General features: G+C 43.1%; 2 protein-coding genes across 2 annotated transcripts in view; one reads left to right on the top strand and one right to left on the bottom strand.

Annotated features, from left to right (window-relative positions):
• Positions 1-13,769, bottom strand: part of SYT1 (synaptotagmin 1) — a 358,390-nt gene extending 344,621 nt beyond the window's left edge. The window contains 1 exon segment of the mRNA XM_080392492.1: positions 13,452-13,769. The gene's annotated coding sequence lies outside the window, so the exon portion shown is untranslated.
• LOC308066322 (uncharacterized protein) lies at positions 12,812-16,414 on the top strand (the record flags this gene model as incomplete). Its single annotated transcript, XM_080393452.1, has 4 exons — positions 12,812-12,877; positions 13,377-14,352; positions 14,742-14,819; positions 16,094-16,414. The coding sequence occupies 3 exons, from the start codon at positions 12,812-12,814 to the stop codon at positions 14,807-14,809; spliced, it is 1,110 nt and encodes a 369-aa protein (XP_080249578.1). The 3' UTR covers positions 14,810-14,819; positions 16,094-16,414.
• Between the last annotated feature and the right edge of the window lie 395 nt (positions 16,415-16,809).

Here is a 16,809-nt window from a genome sequence, read left to right as displayed (position 1 = left end):
TACTTTTCTTCGCTTCCTTCTGTGAGTATCCTTTTTAACAACGACATTAAGACCGTCACCACTGGAAAACAGAGTTAGTTGTGAGAGGCAAGGACTAGTACACTGCTCATCTGCTGTCAATGCCCTGGTTGGAGGAATCACAGACCCAGCGGACATGCAGCCTAGCAAGTTCTACTGAAGACAACTGTCAGCTCAGCAAGACCCTCTGTGCGGTTGTTTATACCACAACTAAATTTAAGGCCACAGCATCCTCTCTCTCTCTCAGAATAATACTCAAGAGAAACAGCAGCTGGAGGAAAGAGACAAGAAGTTAAACAACTTCTGTACATTTGCAATGTGGTAAAAGAGTGATCCCAGGTGAACTAGCCATCAACATGCCACTCAACCATGGTGCTATTTAGCTTGGCCAAATTCATGGCAACTCCAATCCAGCCTGTGCCCCAGCAAGCACCCAGGTCTGGCTGTACCAGCAACAGCTACCGAGAACCAACCCCAGCTGCTTCAAAGTTCGGGACTCCATCTTTAATGAACCTAAACCAATTTACTTTGAAGGCAGCCTGGCTCCAGACTGCACTGTGTTTTCCAAGTGTTTCCCATAAAGCTAGGGGAAAAAAAAAAACAAACAAAAACCACAAAAAAAAAAAAAAAAAAAAAAAAAAACAAAAAAAAAAAAAAAAAAAGAGAGAGAGAGAGGCACGCTCCCTTTTGTGCCTCATCATGATCCCAAGGTATTCCTCCAGCTCAGGCACTGCTAAGCATCAATCCTGGCCAAGGGGAAAGACCCAGTACCTGCTCCCAGCAAAGCCTGGATTAAAAAAAAACAAATGAGAAAAAAATCAAAATGGAAATTAGAGCAAAATACTCTGATAGAAGATTGAATGCAAATTTATTAAAGCCAGTCCTTAGATGACAAACTACAACTGCTAAAAGCTTTTTTTTAAATACCTTTTTTTAACATGAAGTGAAATAGAAAGGGAGATCACTGGCCTCATTAAAAGGTGCTTTTATTTCCTTATTCACTCCCTCAGTTTTCTAACATAAATTTTCCTCTGCTACTGACAACTCCTGCATTATTTATACAACAGCCAGGGTATAATTGACCTCTTTCACATGGGTGAATATCAACATATTGGGGGGGGGGGGGGGGGGAGTAGGGCACAGAATGCAGATAAGTGACAATTTCCATATTTGTAGAGAAAACAGTTGTACTTTGACAGTGTGACAGATTTTAGATGTACTGTTCTGCATTTATATACAGTTGATGTCTAGCTTATAAAGGTTCATTTAGCTATAAAAACATCATGTTTGGCTGCAAACTCAAAGGAGGAAGAATAGAAAGGAATGAGAAATTCGCATGACCGAAGATGTCAACAAGGCAACCATTTTACAGTGACATAATTTTTTGGAGTACTGGATTTTTCTTTCTAGACTATTCTAGTTTACCTTGACTTGAGACCTAACACGAAGATACAATCCCTACTACACACAGTGCTGTGAAACCAATAGCCAATTCCCAATTTCTAAAAGGAAGAAATCGCATAACCCTAAAATATACATACTATTTTATTCTCCACATTACCAGCTTCTGATTTATCTTAATGTAGCAGAATTTTTCCCCTGCTTATTTTCCACAGCACTTAACTGGAAAAAAAAAAAGAAATTACACCCTGAAGCTTTAACATCACAGTATATACCCACATAAACACATGCAATGCCGTGAATTTAAGGGGGTTGCGTATTACCAGGATCATCTGAGCAGATTTCCATGTACAAATTACACAAAGCTCTGTAAACATGATCTCACCTCGGTCACAAGCCACACGAAAACTATAGCCTTGAATAATGTTAAGGTGGAAGGGCTGAGGGAGCACACAGGATGGCAAGGCGAGGAAGAACCAAGCTAACCCCCAAAGCACCGTGCCTGTTCAGGGGCAAAACTTACTGCAGTTCAGAAGGGGAGAGCATACAGTCTAGCAACACCTGAACTGCTGCTTTTCTTCTTTCCTCCAAGAGCTTTGCTGACAAGGGGAGAAGTGATACAACAAGCCTTCCCATACTTTGTCAAGCGTGATTATTTCCCTCGCTACCAGCTATGCAGATCTGCTTGGCTCCCCCTGCATGCTTCAGGCAAGATCCAAAGCCTGGCAAAGCCAACAGCTCTCTCCATACCAGCTTCAGTATTCAAATTTCAGAAAGTAATCTCTCTTAACTGTTGTGATTCACAGTAATGCAAGGCTTCTCCTTTCATGCAAGCCCACTTTCATCAGCACAGACCAGACAAACCACCTTCAACAAACTGCCCATAGCCATGAGTAAGTATTGCCACCTCCAATACAATTTATTTAGTTTTACTGAGCAGATGTCCACTTTTCTGTGGAGCTGATAGTAGTTTTCATTACTGTTGAGAACTCCTCTTCTAGATATAAAGTTCATTCTTTCCTGACGGCACTGCACAGACCCCGTAGACTGACAAATTTGCTGTTCTATACAGCAAAATATTTATCTCCAAATATTTTTTTAAACCTAGACCTTTGCACAAAGCTACTGCACTACCAAAGTTGACATATTCCTGTGAATCAAATACAGTAATACTAACTGCAGTAAGATATTGATGATTAAGTCTCATCTAGTGATCCCAGACGTTTTAAAGTCACTGGAAAGGAACTGATGCCTCCAGAGAGCAGTCCCTCTCAAACCAAGACAGATGCCTAAGGTAGGTCAAATGAATCACCTTCTGAGGTTATTTAAAGTTAAATGAGATGAATCCCATCCTTTAATCTCCCTCTGCCATTGATCCCCATCTGTCATATGGGATTTATGTTTCACCACATCAATAGGACACTACTTTGATTGGCTCCTACGTAACATAAACCACCCGATGTGTACAGACTTGTACACGCCACAAAAAGTTAATCCTAAAATCTTTACCCAAAGTCTTCAGGTCTACCTTCAAAACAGGCTACCTGAGCAGTTACAGTTTCAGATTTCAACTTGTTTCACCCATTTCCACCAGTACCAGAGTAGGACTAGATGTTCTCCTGTATCAACTTCTCATTGAAAGAAGGAGCAGAAATCTCCAATAATTACATCACCCTCCAGACAGATAAACTAGCTCCTGTACTGGGGAAGCTGATGTAGCAGAACTCTGCTAATTCCTTTATCATAGAAACCTTTAGAAATTGCTTTCTGGCATGAAGTAGCTAGTCTCTTAAGTATTACTGGAGCTGGAACTAGTTTATCTCCTTTATGCCAGATAAATTCCCTTCTGGCCACAAAAGGCTAAAATCTAGCCTCTTCGTATCATCCCACCTACAAATAATTCACATCTCAGTTGTGAGCACGGCATTATGCGTAAAATAGCTTTCTTCAGAAGTAAGCTAAACAGTTTACCCGGTTTTCAACTGGAAAGTGTCGTATCAGATTATTGGGAAACAGGGATGTTTTTTCTACTCAAAACTGATGAATTCATAATTTATGCCAGGATGAAGGTAAAGAGGTTGTAAAGAATGACTCTGCATAGTTTCTAATTAGATCTTTAAACTGAGTGTCCACGTCCTCTAGTATGAACAGTACAGCCTTAATGACCAGCAAAATGCACTTACATCTAGCAGAGTGCCCAACAGACAAGCGTTCACATTTTCAAGTATGAAGTTTCCATGATACAATTAAAATCCCTTTGAAGGAGAAGGTTGATACGGTTACAGCAATGAATTGTTTATTGATCTCTAGGGGCCTCAAATAATGGCACTTCTTCAACATTTGGGCTAATTATTATTTGTTTTGCACAACAGTCCACGTCCCCAGTCAAAGATCTAGATCCTATTAGGTTAGGCACAGTATAAACACGTTACAAGATATGTCAGGCCCTGGTCTAAAGGGACTGCAGAGCAAACGCTGCTTCTTACAAACATGAAGAAGCTCTTGATAACATCAGTTACAACCCACATCTGGAATTCACTATATTAACAGAGTATGCAGAGAGGTGAGCCATCACCCCCAGATCTTCTCAGTTATTCCATACAAAAAAAAAGAAAAAAAAAAAGGTAGAAACTTGCCCACCAGACATTAGGATATTTGCCAAAGAAATAAAATACTGGGTTGGTTCCCCCGCACTCCCCCCCCGCCCCCTGCCATGTGTCCAGGCAAGCAGCCTACAAAACCAAAATAGGTGTAAAAGCCTAACTAGCTATTCTAAGGGATGGCGACAACAAATTATTTTTTTATGCAGCCTTCCAATTCATCTGTAAGCACTTTGAAGGAAAAAGATAATCTAAATTTCTAGGGTCTAATTCAGCTCATCTAATAAAAGGAAATGTGATTCACTGAGAAACACATTAACAAGAATTCTGGTCTAAGTGAGCCATATGTGGATATACAATGTTAGGCTCAGTCCAATGGAAAAAGCAACGTGGCCTGAAGCAGTTGCTTTGTAACAGGGGACAAAACTTCAGCGTGGACCCGTTTCAGGCTCGCTCAGCACACCTTATCTAGCCAAAAGAGTCGTGTATTTACTACGGTTAAAACTGATATCTATTGCACATGCTGTGACTGTATGCACGTTTGCAAGGAGGCTAGCCCATATGCTGAATATGCTTATGGCCTGTTAGTCTCAGAGACTAACTTGCTGTGACTAACCAGCTAATGTTGGTTTTGGTTCCATCCCTGCTGTGCAGCGTCTATGTAGATCAGCTCTACCTCTGCACCAACACATACAGAGTTTTTGACCACCACTGAACAACTTACAGCCCCCTCCACTCACCACTGCACTGCTAAGCCCATTACCTTTAATACCTCCCACTCCTACTATCTCACATACGTACAGAAAACTCATATACCCAGTAATATTGGGGAAATCGCTTTAATCTACAACAAACTTGACTAATCACAATTAATAAACTTGGTGGTGGGCTTTAAGAGTAGGAAAGTTTCAGTACATTCCCTTACTTTTTTTTTCCCCCCCCCTCTCTAAATACTACAGCACGAGACAAACACTAAGCACAGTTCTCCATCATTTGCAACCCACCTCAAACTTCCTCAGTACAACTACCTGTAAGCCAGACTGAAGCAACTACCTTTTCAGTATCTTAGCAGCACTATGGCTGTAAGTAGGACAGGCTGAACTAGTATTTTTTTCACAGTTTAAGGATAAGTTATTTCATCACCTCATCAGCGTAACTCCTAAGCTATTCAGAACCCTCAATCCAGTTATCTTAAAAGGACCCACGAAATAGCCAATTTGGCCTAATAGAAGAATAAACCTTAAATAATCTGTTAACTAAAACAATCTGAATATGCCTGCAGCCAGGCTCAGCACCCACTACAATCACTTATGGCCTTCTGTCCACCCTTGGGTTCATCCTTTCAAATTCACACGTTCACTTACTTATAACATCTAAAGCCAACACTGCAAACTATGCTAAGAGATTTGGGTTTTACCTCCCCAGAAGAGATTACTTTTCTTCATCACAGAAAAGGTCACAGAACTGAGTGAGAGAAGGCAGTAACATCACAGACTAAGGCGTGCCGTGTGATAATCTCTTCCAGAAAATAATTTAGCTTTATTCTGTGAAATCAGTTAACACCATTGAACTCAATGTAAATTGTTCTAGAAGTAGCTGAAGAGCAGAGCCATATTAAAAGACAAATTTCAACCCAAAGCAAATTAAATGCTCCCAGTTTCACGTTAATACTAAAAGGAAATTTGAAAAAGCTATATAGAGTAATATTGACAAGTTCCATTAAAACTGTGCAAATTACTTTTGCTTTCACCTATATGCAACACATACATTTTGGAACTCTGTTGACGGGTACAGATATCAATGAGCTATCCGGAAAGGCAGAAAAAGGTTTTGGTTTTAAGAATACATTGGAATCCTTCAGTTACAGCGGAGACAGCCTCTCCTGTGACTACAGAAGTTTAGTTCATCACCTTTAATGGACATTAGGCTGGTTGTCGCTTCAGAAGCCAATTGACACTACATGAATAAACAGTACTCAGTTCAAAAGGCGCTTGATATTGAGATAAAATATTTATTACTATTATTCTTTTCTAAAATGCCAATTTTGATAGTGAGCTTTATGCCTTGCTCACCTATAACAACACAGAACTTCCATCAATATTTATAAAGAGTAATTTATTCTAGAGTAAACAGTGCACAATTACTAGCCAGTGTATGATTTGTAAAGCCAATATTTGCATATCAGGTATTAAAGCAGGTCCAAGTCATTACTGGAAGTGGACATATGTTTTGAAAACACCAAATGCAGGAAAAAAACATAGCACATGACTTCAGATGGTTCTGTCCCAGGTTTTTCACTTTTGACATTTTCTTAGTGAGCTAAATGAGCACTAAATACACATTAAACAAACCTTTCAATCCTATTATGCACAGTTTGCAAAAATGAAACAAACATACAAGACCTTCACTGCTTTTAACTTCTACAGCTACATCATACCACGAAGAAGCAACTGACCTCTGTCAAGGTCACATGGGTATTTCCTGGGGGTTTTCTGCTTTAACTAGCAGCTAAGTCAGCTAGCAAAGCTTGAAGTAAAAAAAGCTACATCTGAAGAGGAAGTAGAAGGCAGCTCCTTGCTATTAGTGTATGAAAAACAACTAAGATGAAATTAAACCTATGGAAAAAAGACAAAAAGGCATCTACTGTCAGATATTAATATTGCCTCAGAAGAAATATGTCCCAGATGTAGTTATCAAATGCAATGTTTAACAAATATATTTTTAATTAAACACTTAGGCTGTTAGAAAAGAGGTAAACTTTAGTTTCAGCATCCTGAAATTCTGCTACACAACCATCACTCCACTCACAGTCAAAAACGGATCTGCCTTCCACCCTCGCCTGGACTACGCAATTCTGTGGGATGACCCTCTCAAAGGTAAGCCTAGAGCTGCATCCCCCTGTAAGAGACACCTGCTGTATTACCAACCACCAATTAACCACAGACACGTGGAAAGGGGACATGGAAGATCATCACCAAAACAAGCTTATCCTGGTGCAAAGCAGATTCATGCCAGGCTTCCATGGCACATACCAGGCACAACAACTGCCACCTGCAAGGCCAGCTCCAGACGGGGTTTGGCAGCACCCAGCCCTCCAGGTAGCTCCCAGCTGATGGGCACCTGCAGACTAACCCAGGCATATTCACACAAGTTCAGGCCAGACCAAGGGGACACATGGTACTTGCCCTTCCACATTGGAAAGGCCAACAGGCATTCCCTTTTTAAACAGAATTCCTATTATTAAGCACAATTTCTAGTTTTAGGACACATCAGAGGAACAAAATAAATGGAAGGAACAGATATCAGTTTCAGTGAGCTTTAAATCAGGTCCAAAAGATTAACACCAGTTAGATAAATAAATAGGAACTTCTTGTCGGTAAGGTGGGACAAAATAGGATTATAACATACAAGGGCAGCTTAAGAGAAATTCAGACAGAATCTCTTCACACTACACAAATAGCATGTCATCACCTTTTACAAAAAAAAAATAATAATTGTTTAATCCAAGAGACACAATAGGAGTTAATGGCAGCAAGTTCAATGGGTTGGTGATTTCAAGGCCAGAAGGAGAGCTGATTATGTACTCCTCGTGGATTAACACAAATCAGAAATCCAGCAGTTTCTATACCAAATCTAGAACTCGTACCTGGTCTAGTTAAAAGTTAAACTCCAGGCAGAAAATTGTCATCTCTGTAAAATGGTCCATACACTTGCTACTCTGATAGATAAGAGATCGACACCTTACTTCCAATCTGAGCTCTTGTAGCTTGCATGCCCGACCAGGTTGCTGTGTGAACTTTTATGTACTAGAGCACAGTTCCATACCAGTATTTTTACTGTGTGGCAGTCAAGGAAGTTCCCAGCATATACAGCTTGCCACAGAGAATGGTAAGCTTTTAGGAGTCTCATTAAGAAACAGATTTAGCACATCTGAAATGACAACTTCTGGGTCCCTTCTCTAAACTAATTCTAGTCGTCCAGAACCCTTTTTGAAGTTGGGCAACTCCCCTACTCTCAACACTTCGGTGTTTTACAGGTCCACATGACTTCACCGCTTTTTTAAATAAAGACAGGGTTACATCCAGGGAGTATCTTCTAAGTCTTTTCTCAGAGCCATCTTCATGGGGAAATCACTGTTTTTTTACTGAAGTAGGCAAAAGTATTACAATTCACTTTGTTAAAATACCTCTTCAGATGTAGGAGGAGAAGCCAAATTAAGTCGGTCTATAATAGCACTTTTTCCAACCTTCTTAATGAAATTGGAACCAAAAAAAAAATCAAAAGTATTCTCATGGAGTCTGCATATTATTCCAGATGATTGTTAAGGATAATGGAGTTGGAATAATGGAGATGGCGATTCCCCATACATTCTATCTTCTGCAATCTATCAAGTAAAAAAAATTTAATCTGTTCACACGGACAATGGTTCCTTTCTACAATATTATTTCTTATACTCAGAACATCACCCTAAGCTAAATCAAATATCTTACGGAAGTCAAAACACAAAAGCTTAAAATTTCAACAAGAAACAGAACAGCCCTTTTTTAATAAAAAAAAAAAAACAAAAAACAACACACTTTCAAAACTGTTTTGATTCGGATGTATTACACTATCCATCCTTAACCCTCAACTGTTCTCCAGTAGCTTGTGTCTTCTATTGAAACAACACACTAAGTTTTCCTTGTTTCCACATTTAGCTTTAAAAAAAAAGCCCAAAACTGCAAACCACTCGTAGCTGTCACATATTCTTAAGATTTTATGATAAAAAAATAGATGTTTATGAAGAAATACTCTTCACAGCTTTGGAAAGAAATAAAAAAAATGTAATTAATTAAACTATGTGTTACAAGTGACCATTAAGCATTCCAAATTTGTCTCATGTCCACTTGTTGATGGTGTATGCATACACTTTTTCTAGAAAATATACTGCTGTTAGAGGCAGGGATCTGAATCAGATAAAGATTCCTTGGCAAACAGTTGATTTCCACAGCACCTTCCACAAAAGCACTCCAATTATTCTCAACTGCCACATCTACATGGTTATTCAAACACATGGACATGAGTAAGCTTGCAGGCAAACAGTCTCTGAGCCAAGCTGGGTAATGGTTACCAGCTTTCCCCTATTGCAACTGCTACACTGATTTTTCAATCACCCATAGAAAAACAATACCCTTAAGATAAAAGTACAAAGCAAAACCTGTAAATGAGTTTTAATCAAATTCATTAAATCATCACTGAGCATCTTTGAGGCATGTATCCTCATATATGTGAGGTACCATACTACCTAGTAACTACAATCATGGCTACAGTATTAAAACTACTATAGTACCTTTGGCTACTACCATAAATCCTGACTAACGATCGGGGAAACTTACAGACAGCATCATTAAAGTAACCAAATTGTTTTTAGCCACTTCTAAAGTAAAAGTTTATTTTCCTGAAATAGTATATTAATATAATTATTCAGGGCTGATGAGTAACAAATTGTTTAGATAATTTCTGGTGACACTTTTTTTTTTAAAAAAAAAAAGTGTATGGTCTTCCATTTAGGAGATCAATATAAATATTAGTAGCTTATCAGACAACTACACCACACAGAGACATTCAAGATTTACTTTGTGTTCTGACACATTTCTCCCAGCATCTTTAGGGATGGCCAGAAAAGAGAAATGCCATCCCGAGTTGACAAACCTCTGAGAATTTAAAAGATGGCAACATCACTCCCGCTAGGATGGAGAAGTGTTTAGTGCCTGCTGTTCTGGGGAAATACCTCCAGACTAGCAGTGATAAGAACAGATTAAGAGAAATAATCAATGCTCTCATAAGCATTTGTAGGAAATGGAAGACCCATGAAGAGCTACTCCTTAAGTCACTGGGGGCGGGGGGGGGGGGGGGGGGGGGGGGGCGGATAGAAAAGCCAGCCTCCAAAACATTCTGATCAGACATCTGTCAAAAGCAATACTTAAAGAGACATTTTTATTAGAGCTCCTATCTAGCTTTTGGTCATTACATGCCTCAGAAAACAAACATTTATTTCATTTAAACGAGACAACTTTTTCTACACGCTGCTTGTACAAATCTGCTAGCCCATGTAGTCACCGAAAGCGATCGCCTGTAACCAGCTCTCATCCTCTCACCAGAGGAAATCATGAAGAGCTCTTGTCAGTTTTCCTCCTCCTAATGCATTCTGCTTTGGTATTGGTATTTCTGTGACAGATGTAACAGTATAGCCAGCATCTCCCAGCCTCCCCCTGCCCCTTACTGGGGTGTATGCGGACGGAGCAAAGCTTGCTCTAGCAAAGAGGTCATTTGTACCTAACAATCCTGGAAATATTTAACATAATGCTTTGTTTATTCAGTCTGGCAAATGCTTTTATTTTAACCTCAAGTATCCTTAGTAAATTTCAGCCGTATGCAAAAATGCATAACAGGCTAACAAGCCTCCCTCATGTGTATTTCTAATTAAGCTTCTTCCTAGATACTGAGTAATGTTTAAAAGAAACATTCTATAGAGAATCAAAGTAAATCGAACGATTAAGTATTTCTCTTTGTGAAACTGCACATTTACATAGGCATCACCAGCAGAGGGAAGGAGATCATGGTAATTCCTCCATGCTTTTCTTCTGGATACGCAGAAGTATTTTCTTGTCCTTTTCCATTGTATTGCAAACTTTGATGTCTCTTCCACATCAGGTAATACAAGGTTCCATGCACTCCTATTCGGAATGCAGTTCCCAGTAAGAATTTATGTGGTTTTATACTTATATACACATTTAAACACATACACACTCACGCATATTTTCAAAATTGTAATCAGACTGCTAAATGGACAAGAAAAGACTGTGATATAATAAATAAGAGCTTCATTTTCATGGGAGGAAACATCAACTAACAGAGTTCTGTATAGCTGAGTGGCTTAAAAACTTCTGCCAAGACACTACGCTGCTCCTTTTTACTTATTACAGCCAGCCCTGCCAAAAGACCATAAAAATTGATTTTATGCTTCCGGTCTCTCTATGCTAGCTAGAAAAGTATAGATTGTTTTCCCCTACTTTTCTGATAAACAGAACTTTCCCTTATCTCACACCTTCTCGACTACCACTCTAACCAACACTGAACGTTTCCTGGGCTCTTGTATCTGATTTAAGTTATGATCAAGGTAAGAGAACATTTCAGATTGTTAAATGAAACACTGGTTTAGTATATATGGTTTTAAAGGGCTTCTTGGCCGTCACTGTTAGAGAAGGCTATATCCCACTTGCACTGCTATGGCATACGTGGTAAATTATTATTTTCCACATTTGTTCTGGGGAAGTGTTAGAACTGCTCTAAGTCTGTGAACTACCACTTTAAATTCCAGTATCAATCCTTAAAATGGATTTAACATCTTTTGCATCAAACATTAATAAGGCTCACTTAGGCACTCTTAATGCGAGGGAAAATTGGGCTTGTATGAAATGGCTACACTGGAACATATCATGCTTTTGCAAGTGCGGGAGTATGATTATTTTCTACAGTATGTCATTATCTTCTGCCCTGTGGTTCTTTTTTAAATTATCTCTTCTCACTCAAGCTGCCTACACTGTGTTTTTAAGCTATATAATTTCAATTTATGAATTGCACGCATACAGATTTTGAGCAACTATACCACAAGCCAAGAGTCAGACCACGTAAAAGTATATTCCCCTCAAACACTACTAATAGAACTACAATTCCAAAAAGCTTGGAAGAGATACGCATGTTTGACTCTTAAGACATAAGATCAGGTCATTTGTTTCCCAGACAGGCAAGAAAATACTATTCTAGACACACGTGGAATCTCCTTACACTTTTCCTGAGCGGGTTTACTTAAGCATAGCTGGAGATGTCATTTCACATCCTCACAAAGCAAATGAGTTTGCTGCCTACTTGTCCTTGCACCCAGAAGCTCCCCCTCCCCTTCTCAGGGTCACTCCTGAAACAATTGCTCATCTGTAACTCTAAATGTCAGCCCACCAGGGAAAGGAGCCTCCCCTCAGGTCTCCAATGATCATCTTCTGCCTCTTAGGATGAAGCAACTCTCTCTCACAATAAAGCAGTTTAAACAGCATGTAACAGATTAACACACAATACCGACGGCACACTGCATAGCTGCTCAGAGGATCAATATTGCCATGGCTGATTAGTAGTCTAGTTGAGGTCTACAACATGTATGTGTATCTAAAATTACTCTACCGACCTTCGTACAGAAAATATTATTTCAGAGACAGTGAAATATTATTGCATTACAGCGTTTTGCATCGAGTTTACATGGTAATAAACGCAGAGCTCCCTCTTCACCTGCAAATGGCTATTAAATAAGGAAAATCAGCCTTGACATCCCCCGGACAATCAAAAGAAATTATTTATTTGGATGCTAACATCTGTCTCGAGATTGTGGCCAAGTGCTTTTCTGCACTCATTTAGGACTCCGCTTGGAAAGCTTTTCAGTTACATTTACCTAGAGATTTCTCTCTACCACTTCCCATCTGACAGAAATCACTCAGCTGGGTCTGATGAATAATAGCAAAAGGCAGCTCGTATCAGAGATGATTGAATTACAGATTGTTGAGAGTGCCATAAAGGCTCATTCCAATGACTACATTTAATTTACTTACTATACTGACTACCAGAAGCCGGTAGTCTTTGACATCTTTATTCCAGACGACTAAAAACAAAAGAAATATTAACATTCTTTGCCACTTTCTCACTGCTCTGCCTAGTAGTTTGATAGGCGATTATTAACTTTAAAGCAGAGCGCTGAGCCCCGATCCATGCCGCGTGCGCCTACGGAACTGCCCGTAACGCACCCGAAAGCACGGCCAGGCGGGCGGTACTCGGTAAAACGACAGTAATAACGTCCGAGGGCACAAACCGGGATCGCACGGAAGGACACGCAGTCGCCTGACAGCCCCTCCGAGTAGGGCAGGAAAGGCTGTTGGGAACTGACACCCAAGCGGCTGGACGCTGCCCGCGGGGGCCGGGGCCGGGGGAGGCACGGCGGTGCGCCCCCCGCCCACCGCCGGGACACACCGCCCTGCCGGGGGCGGCGGCACCCAGGTGACACCCGGAGAGGCAAGTTGGCCCGGCGGCCGCCCCCGGGCAGCGGCGGGGAGGGGCGGGGGGCGGGCGGGCGGCGCCCCGCTGCCACAGCCGGGGCGGGGGGCGCCGGCGGAGCGCGGTGGCGGAGGGGGGCGGGGGGCGCGGGCGCCCCCTTTGTCTGAGCCGCCCCCCGCGGGAGAGCCCCGGGGGCGGGCCCCCGGCAGCTGCGGGCAGAGCCGCCGGGCAGGCGGCGCCGCCAGCCGCCCCCCAGCATGTGCTCTCCCCCCGCCCACGCAGCGGAGCCCACCCCCCCCACACCCACCCCCCCGCCCAAGGCGACGCCGCCCGGGCGCGGCGGCCCCGGAGCGCTACCTTACCTGGCAACCGGGGCGGGTGCAGCCGGTTCGCCCTTCAGCCTCCCCCGCGGCGGCCCCACGCGCGCCCGGGCCCCTCCCGGGGCGAGGCTGCGGTGGCCGGCGAGGTGCGCGGTGGACCGCCCCCGCGCACGGCAGGCAGGCTGCCCCAGCCCCCTGCGCTCGGCGGGCTGGCGGCGCGCCGGGCTCTAAGTTTCAGCGGCAGCGGCCGCCGGCGGGCAGGGCAAGGCAAGGCGGGCGGGGAGGCGGAGGCGGCACGGGGGATGCGCGGCGCCGGGAGCGCCGCCACACTGCAGCGTCTCCAGGAATCCCTCCCGCGAGAAGCAGCCCATCACCCCCGGCCCGCCGCCCTCATTGGCTGGGGGGCGGGGAGACGGGCTCCGCCAGCCAATCGGACGGCGCCCACCATGGGTGGAGCCGCCTCGCCGGCCTCGCCCATCCCACGGCCGCGCGGTCCCTGTCTGCCCCGTCGGGCGGGGCCGGGCAGCGGCAGGCGGGGGAGGAGGAGGAGGAGGAGGAGGAGGAGGAGGAGGGCGAGGGCATCCCCGCGCATGGCGGCCGGGGCTGGCACCGCGGCCCCCGGGGCCGCCGCGGGGCCGCCGCCGGGCGGCACGAGGCGCCGTGCCACAGCCGCGGCGGCCGTCGGGTGACCTGTGTGCCCCGCGCAGGGCGCGGCGCCGCCTGCGGGGCGCTCCGGGGGCGACGGGGAGCGGGGCCGGCGCCCCCCGCCCGGCGCTGCCGCAGTCCCGCCGTACTCGGTACTTTTAACGGGCCTGCGGTGCGCGGCCCTCCCGCTCCGGTGGGCCCTTGGGCAGCCTGCGCCGGGCAGTCGCGACTGAGCGGGGAGTCGTGTTTGGCGTCAGTGGCTTATGCGAGGGCAGACCATATCGTGTGTTCAGGTAAGGGCATGCGAGGGTTAACTTAATTCCCGTGATCCATCCACTCTGAACTGGAGCTTTGATTAACGTTGGTCTGCAAAATGTAACTGTAGCAAATTCAATTAAGGGAAGCACATTTCTTCAACTTTTAATTAGATCTACCCTATTTGTCTAATGTTTAATATAACATAAAAAGCTGCTCCAGTTCCAGAGGGAAATGGAAATAGATTTAGATGTAAGCTCAGCTTTTAAAACCACAACAGACTAAAGTTCTTTGTTCTTCAGCGTATATTATTGTTGCATCTGTACCCTCAAAGGCACGGGAGGAAAACATAATTTTATGTGAAAAACTGTAAAATAATAGTGTGGTACTTATGCAAGAGTTGCCCATAACCTTTAATTGTTCACAGGGTACCAAACATACAGGTTCCAGCCCGGGCTTGATGCACAGTACTACGGGATCCTGCTGAATTTCTAAGAAAACTTGAGTAAGTAGTAATGTATTCCACAGCCATTTAGTTGGTTACATTTAGTACGTGAGAGAGAAAGTTACCTGAATTACATCTTAATATGATAAATAGCAAATGTTGGCAAAGAGAGGAGCCCGTATGCCGTCATTAGTGAGTAACTGAGCAAGTTGGAAGGCTCCCACATTCCCTAAGTAACTTACTGTGCCTTCAACAGAACGTCGTCCTGCCATTCCCCACCCATGCCTTCATGGTGGGATTTGCTTCTAAAAATCACAGCCATTTTCCAATTCAGTTCAAATATGCATTTTGTCAGTGCTGGACATACGTTTTTAGGTCTATTAGTCACAATATGAGGGTTTTTTATATGAGCACATTAGGTCATGAGAGGAGAAAGGGAAAAGGAAAGCAAATACCGGCTCTAGCTAACCTAGGGAAAGGAGGGACCACCGTAATCTAAACTGCATATGCAGAAGCTGTCGCCTGCGTGCCCAGATCACCCTGTGTGATTTAAAAGTGTGGTTGTTTTCTCTCTCCCAATACAATAGATACCAAGAACTGTTTTCTCTAGGATCATTTATCTGGTCAGTTAAAAAACCCACACATTTCAATGCTACCGATTATGAGAACCTGATGCTGTGTTCCTAACAGCCACACAGCCAGAAGTCTGTGGGAGTCTGGCATTCGCAAGGCATGACACATCATACTCTGTCTTAGTATTTAAGTAAAGACAAGAAACTTCACATAAGCCTAACGGCCCTCTCTTAGTGTATAGACAGTACAGAACAGAAATGCTGTCTGGCAGTAGCCCTGAGGAGTATACCATCACTTTCTCACTCCCTGTTTTAGTCCATAGGTGTTTATTCTGCTGGATTTAAAAAAAAAAAAAAAGGGCAGGTGCAGTAGGGGCTAGGAGAGTGGTAGGAGAGATTTCTCCTAATCTTTTCTAAGCTTGGTAATTTGCAGTGGAGAAATTGCTGCAAAGGTTGCGTTCCTTCTAGCACACATACTTCCTTCAGTTCCTTTTGTACGCAAAAGCTTATTCATACAGGATGTCTCCAGTCCTGTGAGGAAGTTTTATTTCACTACTGCATCCTCAAAGAAATGGGTAGTTGCTGTCCAGTCATGACGTTAATAAAACCAAAGGAATCTGTGAAACTTGAACGATAATGGGCAAGGACATGCTAGAGGAGCTCAGGAGCCATTTGATGAATGCTTGGAGTGCTAACCAAGTCCTAGCCATTAAACTCAGAAAACACAGATCATTGTAATTACTGTTGTTATGTCTTCCACAGTTGTGTTCAGGGAAGAAGAAGGTATCCTATCATGAGAAAAAAGGAAGAAACATGCAAATCCAGAAGGAATTATGTTCTAAACCCAAGACCTATTTTGTTTCATTTTGTTTTGGTTTTATGTGCATTAGTGCATCAAAAGAATTTTAAATAGTGTCTACTATTCGGAAGTGCCATCAGGAAACGTACCGAATAGAAATGAAGAACAAGACTCTGTTATATCATATCCTTCATATTCCTTGCTTTTAATTTCGACTTTGACTGAGCCAAAGGTTGAGGAGTGTCTGGGAAGTATCTGAATAAAAAAGCGAGACCAGAAATGGTGCAATGTTTGTCTTTGCCATTTTTATTTTTTACTCTCTGTATACTATGACTTCAAGATAAAACCTTCAAGATTAGAAAGCAATATGAGCCATAAACACTAGGTTTTGAAAGTAAAAGACTCCTGCTTGCTCCATAAAGGTGGCAAAATCCTGGGCCAAAGCCAGTGAAACCAAAATATTTTCAGGACTATCCTGGCGAGTTTTATGACATATAAAGGGCAGATACTAGAATTACAGTCACTGAACTGAGGCAAGTTCAGGAGCAACAACAATTGTAGCACATCAAAAACAGCAATCACAGCTCTGGCTTTAGGCCCAAGCTGCCATCCGTTTTCTTTTGTACGTCGTCCTTTGGTGACCAAGGACCACAACTGCCACAATTAGATGTTCAAGATG

This window comes from Falco punctatus (genome assembly GCF_963210335.1).
Source record: "Falco punctatus genome assembly, chromosome: 6".
Taxonomy (NCBI): Eukaryota; Metazoa; Chordata; class Aves; order Falconiformes; family Falconidae; genus Falco; species Falco punctatus.
The sequence above is the reverse complement of the archived record's forward strand: the minus strand, read 5'-3'. Positions and strand labels throughout refer to the sequence as shown.